The sequence below is a fragment of the Triticum aestivum genome, chromosome 6B, assembly GCF_018294505.1.
Source record: "Triticum aestivum cultivar Chinese Spring chromosome 6B, IWGSC CS RefSeq v2.1, whole genome shotgun sequence".
NCBI lineage: Eukaryota > Viridiplantae > Streptophyta > Magnoliopsida > Poales > Poaceae > Triticum > Triticum aestivum.
The window spans coordinates 36993707-36999642 of record NC_057810.1 but is presented as its reverse complement, the minus strand read 5'-3'; the positions used below and the strand labels follow the sequence as shown (position 1 = coordinate 36999642).

At 45.3% G+C, this 5936-nt stretch overlaps 1 protein-coding gene across 1 annotated transcript; it reads right to left on the bottom strand.

Annotated features, from left to right (window-relative positions):
• Positions 1–693: 693 nt before the first annotated feature.
• On the bottom strand, positions 694–1450 carry LOC123135593 (histone H3.3). Its single transcript, XM_044554727.1, has 2 exons — positions 1315–1450; positions 694–1215 (listed from the first exon to the last, which is right to left on the bottom strand). Exons 1-2 carry the CDS (start codon positions 1387–1389, stop codon positions 877–879), a joined length of 414 nt encoding a protein of 137 aa, XP_044410662.1. The 5' UTR covers positions 1390–1450; the 3' UTR covers positions 694–876.
• Between the last annotated feature and the right edge of the window lie 4486 nt (positions 1451–5936).

The window sequence follows — 5936 nt, the reverse complement described above, 5'->3', positions numbered from 1 at the left end:
TTCACGTAAAAAAATGACGTTGGCCAGGTCTTTCAGTTGGCGTGGGGGCCGAATCCATGGGTCCTATTTCTCTCAAATTGTGTGTCCTTTTTCTGGTTAGTTCTACAGGCTTATCATCTACCTCTTGGTGCAGCAATGGGATCTACAAATATGTGTCAGATGCAGATGAACGAGGAAGGATATTACACCCATAAAGAAAGCAAGTGTTCCACTCTATGCAAGTCAATTGGTTTCACCGAGCACGGGCGTATTCATCTTACTTATTCATACGTGAAAGTGCTTTCTTCCTGAATGTGAAGATGATTTGATGCCTAAAGTGGGGATGATGTTTGAAGGATTGAAGGCCGTGGAGTTCTACAAATCTTAGGCACATCACTCTGGTTTTGGAGTTCGTATTGGGCAATAGAAGTTAGAAAATGAGGTAGTTTGCATTAAACTATACATGTGTAATAGACAAGGATTCAAGTATGAAAACGGTAACAACATTGACGTTCCGTCAAAGAAAAGGCGTAAGAAGTCGAACACAAGGCGTAAGAACTAAGAACTCATGGAATGTATCCATTTTGGCATGATCACCATTGCTACCATGGTCAATGTGTAGCTCCAACAACGGTTGAAAGAACAGAAGGCAATAATTACGTGATTGCTCTGAACAGATAATGATACGCCAATATTGCAGTTCTTTCAGAAACATAACCAGAAGAAAAAGCAGCATACACTTATTTGTTTTGGACTACATATGATATTTACAGCGAAATTAAAGTTGCCTATCACGAGGTACTATGCATGGTATATAACACGTCTAGAAACCACAAGCGAATCAACTAGCTATCTTACAACGAAGGGCAAGATAGTATAGGATCTCCGATCCAGGCTTTAGGCGCGTTCGCCACGGATGCGGCGGGCAAGCTGGATGTCCTTGGGCATGATGGTGACGCGCTTGGCGTGGATGGCGCAGAGGTTGGTGTCCTCGAACAGCCCGACGAGGTACGCCTCGGCGGCCTCCTGGAGCGCGAGCACGGCGTGGCTCTGGAAGCGCAGATCGGTCTTGAAGTCCTGGGCGATCTCCCGCACCAGGCGCTGGAACGGCAGCTTGCGGATGAGCAGATCCGTGCTCTTCTGGTACTTGCGGATCTCCCTCAGCGCTACCGTGCCGGGCCTGTAGCGGTGGGGCTTCTTCACGCCGCCGGTGGTCGGGGCCGACTTCCTCGCCGCCTGAAAAGGAAACGCCACAATCGAAACCGTCGATCATCAGCGAAATAGCAACCGATGGGAACAGGGGAAGAAGGAGACAAGGGAGGCGGCGAGACGTACGATGGTGGTGGCGAGCTGCTTGCGGGGGGCCTTGCCGCCGGTGGACTTGCGGGCGGTCTGCTTCGTACGCGCCATCTCCTTCTGCGGTTCCTCCTCGACTTGCGCTGCGGGATTTGTTGGGGAGTTGAACTCGAACGGCTGGGACGAGGGGTGGAGAGGCGTGGGTCAGCAATTTATAGATGAGGGGTGGTGGGGAAACGTGGACCGAGGCGGTTTCCTGTGAACGTTCGGGAAAAAAAGTTCCGGGATTGCCCCCGGTGATCCACGTGCTCGGCGCTGGTTGGTGGGGAGCGACAAGGTGCGGATCTGTGACCTGGCGGTGTGCTCGGTCTCATAGGGCCTGTTTGGTGCCCAAAAAAAAAAAAAATCGTTTGGTTGCCTATACGAAGTGCTGGCCTTGTACACGTATGAACTTTAAAGCACAGCGTCACTCGTTAGAAAAGTTTGAATCGGTCGTTTCTATCAAGTCAAATTTAGTCAAGCGTAAAAGAGGAACGAAGTACACCACATTGTATGGGGGGTCGACATTAAGATGGCACGAGAAAACATATGTCGGTGTCGCATGGCGCGAAATCGAGTCTCAGCCACCGTTTGCTCGCTTGTGCTGTTGAGGAGTGTTATCTTTCTCTGGCTCCGATCTCTAGAAGCGATTAAATTTCTTCTGCGGGTCATCCTTTTAGTGATTATTGCCAGTGGGCGACGTTGGCTTAAATCTCTGGCACCAGGACCTGCTTCTCCCCTCCAAGAGCTGCTTGTCCCCTTCCTCTCTGCCTTCGGCATGGACGTGTCATTGGCTCGAATGGCGGTAAGCAGCATACAACCACCACCACTGTTGGGTCTTAGGTAGGATGTAAGGTCGATTTCATCTTTACTTACCGCAACATCGATTTCGCTAGGAAAAAATGTTGAAAGCTGTAAATTCAGGCAACCAAACTGGTAGTTGTGATTCAACCAAGAGTCATGCTGATTCACAAGAGAGTCGTTCATCGCAATGGGAATCATGTGATCCGTTATGGTACAATGTTAGCCAGCGATAGCCAGAGGATGTCCAATCTAAACTACATCTACAAAGGTATGATGCTGAGGGTATGAACATGCTTCGACTGGGAAGGGCACCTTTTGTCAAGCTTGTGCGCACATTTAGGGACATGGGGTTGTTACAAGATAGCATCCACTACCACATGGCCGAATAGCACCGATCGAACAAATTTATCATCACTTACGCGTGAGTGGACTATTTGTGCCTCCAAATCTATGATGAATGATCTATCACATACATGCCGGTTGATAGGTCAGCGGTAACCCACAATAGTGACAGGACAACCGGTTGGTGTTCATTATCTCGAGGTACTTTACAAACAATACATCACTGACTGTCCTTCCAGCTGATACTGGTCAGTGAGATGTTCTGTTGGGGGTTGGCTACATAACATGTCGCACTTGTACCACCCCCCTGCTACACTTCTACCACCCCCTACACTTTACAAACAATACATCACTGACTGTCCTTCCAGCTGATACTGGTCAGTGAGATGTTCTGTTGGGGGTTGGCTACATAACATGTCGCACTTGTACCACCCCCCTGCTACACTTCTACCACCCCCTACTGAGACCAGTCAGTGATGTTTGCTTGGGGACTAGCTACATAACATGTTGCACTTCTACCACCCCGTGTTGCACTACACATACACATTAATACATATTTTCCATATCATATACCAAACAAGGGTCCCTTTCATAGGTAAAAAGGCTAATATATGCATTCTTATATATGGTAAATCAACATTGCACACACATTAGTGCCAGCATGAACGGCATAGAAAAAAGTATATATTTGTAAACTTATCGGACTCGAGGAAGCACTTTCCCAAGATCTGAAGGTCAGAATTCCTACAAATTTCATTAAATCCAGCAAAAAATATTATTACGTGACAAATATGACATCAACACAATCGATGTATATCATCCAACAACTATGAAACACAATACATTGTCTTTGTGCTTAGAAGGATATTATTCTAATTGGTCATGCGATCGGGCTTTATCATAAATGGATCCTTCACCGAAGAAGACAACTTATTGGTAGCAGTTGGCTCTTTGGCCGAAGAAGATGGCTTATTGCAGCAGCTGGCCCTTTGTCCGAAGAAGATGGTCCCATTGGCGGCTGAGTTATAGTTGATGAAGAGGGTCACTTCATCATAAATGAAATGAGCTAACACCTCTCTACTACAAGCAAAGTTTTTTGTGTGCGTCATGTAGGTGCTGCATCACCCCCCATGTTGTTTTTGAAAATATTGTGACTCTTCAATGGGTTTTACTCACAGACCAACTCATACACACCATCACACACGTAAAAACCAGACATGACGCTCCCCAACGGTTGTTGCAAATTTGGGAAGTAGTGGTGGAATAGCTTGTAGCAATGTTTGTGAGCATAGGCTGCTCCCTCGGTGTGCCTCGAAAATTAGAACGCACAGTCCATTGCATGCTTGGTATCTTTGAGGTTTCGATTATTTCGTCATTGTCATGTTTGATCCTCAAGGTATCATCGTAAAATAGTTTGTTCCAAGAGGGAATGATAACCACAAGGATTTGGTTAGCTTGAAAGACTTGTGTGCATTTTTATGGCAAATGATGCATGGTTTCTCTATCTGAGATAACGACACCCGAGCATGTACTCAGAGATAGAATTTATGTCTTTTTGGAGTTGGTCCCAGGGGCAGGATCCATGAAAACAACGTATGCCTTAATGCTCTTGGCCTCTTTGGCTTAGAAGAGTCTATAGTATGATCATGGACGCGTGCAGGTTTCTCATGTTAAACAAATTCCACAAGTCCATATACTCAATGTCGAAATTATCTTCTCTAGAATCATGATAGAAATGATTTTTCATCCTCTTGGACCTCACCTCGTATAATCAAACAAGTTGGCGCATGCAAAAAGATCATGGACAATTTCATGGATCAAACTCCCGACCAATGAATCAGTCCCAATGAAAAGAAGACTTGTTTTCCTATTAAATATTACCCACTCGCTCCCTTACACCACGTCCCACCAATTTATATACATCTGTGATCTGATAGCAATAAGCAACCACAAAAATTAAAGTTGATTGGGAAGGAATTAAGGAAGAAGAAGATCTGTGCGTACAAATATTGATTAGGAAGGAATTAAGTAAAAAATGGAAATTTCAAAAAAAGAAGAAGATCAAATGTGAGATTGAAAAAGGAAAAACAAAATCGAGACACTGCACAACGATCATGCATGCACAGGGCTATCTCAGATGAGATTGAAAAAGGCAAAAACAAAATCGTGATGCTGTACAACTGTATCCGCTGAGCTGTCTAGATTCAGCTGGATGAATAAAATACTCATAGAGGACAGGAGGAGGAGGCCTGGCAGTGGAGGCCGGACGAGGTCAGCGAGACAACTAATGGTGGATGGGAAAGGAAGCTGGAAGCCCGGTGCAAACATCGTTGTCCCTTGCATCCCTCATGAAAACTGTGATGTGCTATCAAGTCAAAATTGGTCAAGCTGCATCTCAACATTGTAAGAACTAAGAATGTATCCTTTCTTTTTGTGAATGTACTTATTGGTTGAATAAAGTAAGACATAAGATGATGAACTTGAAGATGTGCGTAGAAGGAATTCCAGTATTGTTTGTGCTATAAAAGTACAAGAAAGAGAGGGCTGGAACAATATGTTACTACATCAAGTAGGATGAGTATGCTATTACCGTGTAGTGCACTCCCGGGTGGCTGGGAGATGATGCACATGGGACCTAATGAGGCTGAGTGATGCAGGAAGGTGGAGGTGTTCCAACGCTGGCTCGAAGAGAGACTTGGACATGGGCTCGTAGATGGAGGCGCTGGGGAGCCCATGTTGGAAATATGCCCTAGAGGCAATAATAAAAGTATTATTATTATATTTCCTTGTTCATGATAATCGTTTATTATCCATGCTAGAATTGTATTGATAGGAAACTCAGATACATGTGTGGATACATAGACAACACCATGTCCCTAGTAAGCCTCTAGTTGACTAGCTCGTTGTGATCAACAGATAGTCATGGTTTCCTGGCTATGGACATTGGATGTCGTTGATAACGGGATCACATCATTAGGAGAATGATGAGATGGACAAGACCCAATCCTAAGCCTAGCACAAGATCATGTAGTTCGTATGCTAAAGCTTTTCTAATGTCAAGTATCATTTCCTTAGACCATGAGATTGTGCAACTCCCGGATACCGTAGGAGTGCTTTGGGTGTGCCAAACGTCACAACGTAACTGGGTGGCTATAAAGGTACACTACGGGTATCTCTGAAAGTGTCTGTTGGGTTGGCACGAATCGAGATTGGGATTTGTCACTCCGTGTAAACGGAGAGGTATCTCTGGGCCCACTCGGTAGGACATCATCATAATGTGCACAATGTGACCAAGGGGTTGATCACGGGATGATGTGTTACGGAACGAGTAAAGAGACTTGCCGGTAACGAGATTGAACAAGGTATCGGTATACCGACGATCGAATCTCGGGCAAGTACCATACCGCTAGACAAAGGGAATTGTATACGGGATCGATTGAGTCCTTGATCCCGCTGTTGGTTATTGACCGGAGAAC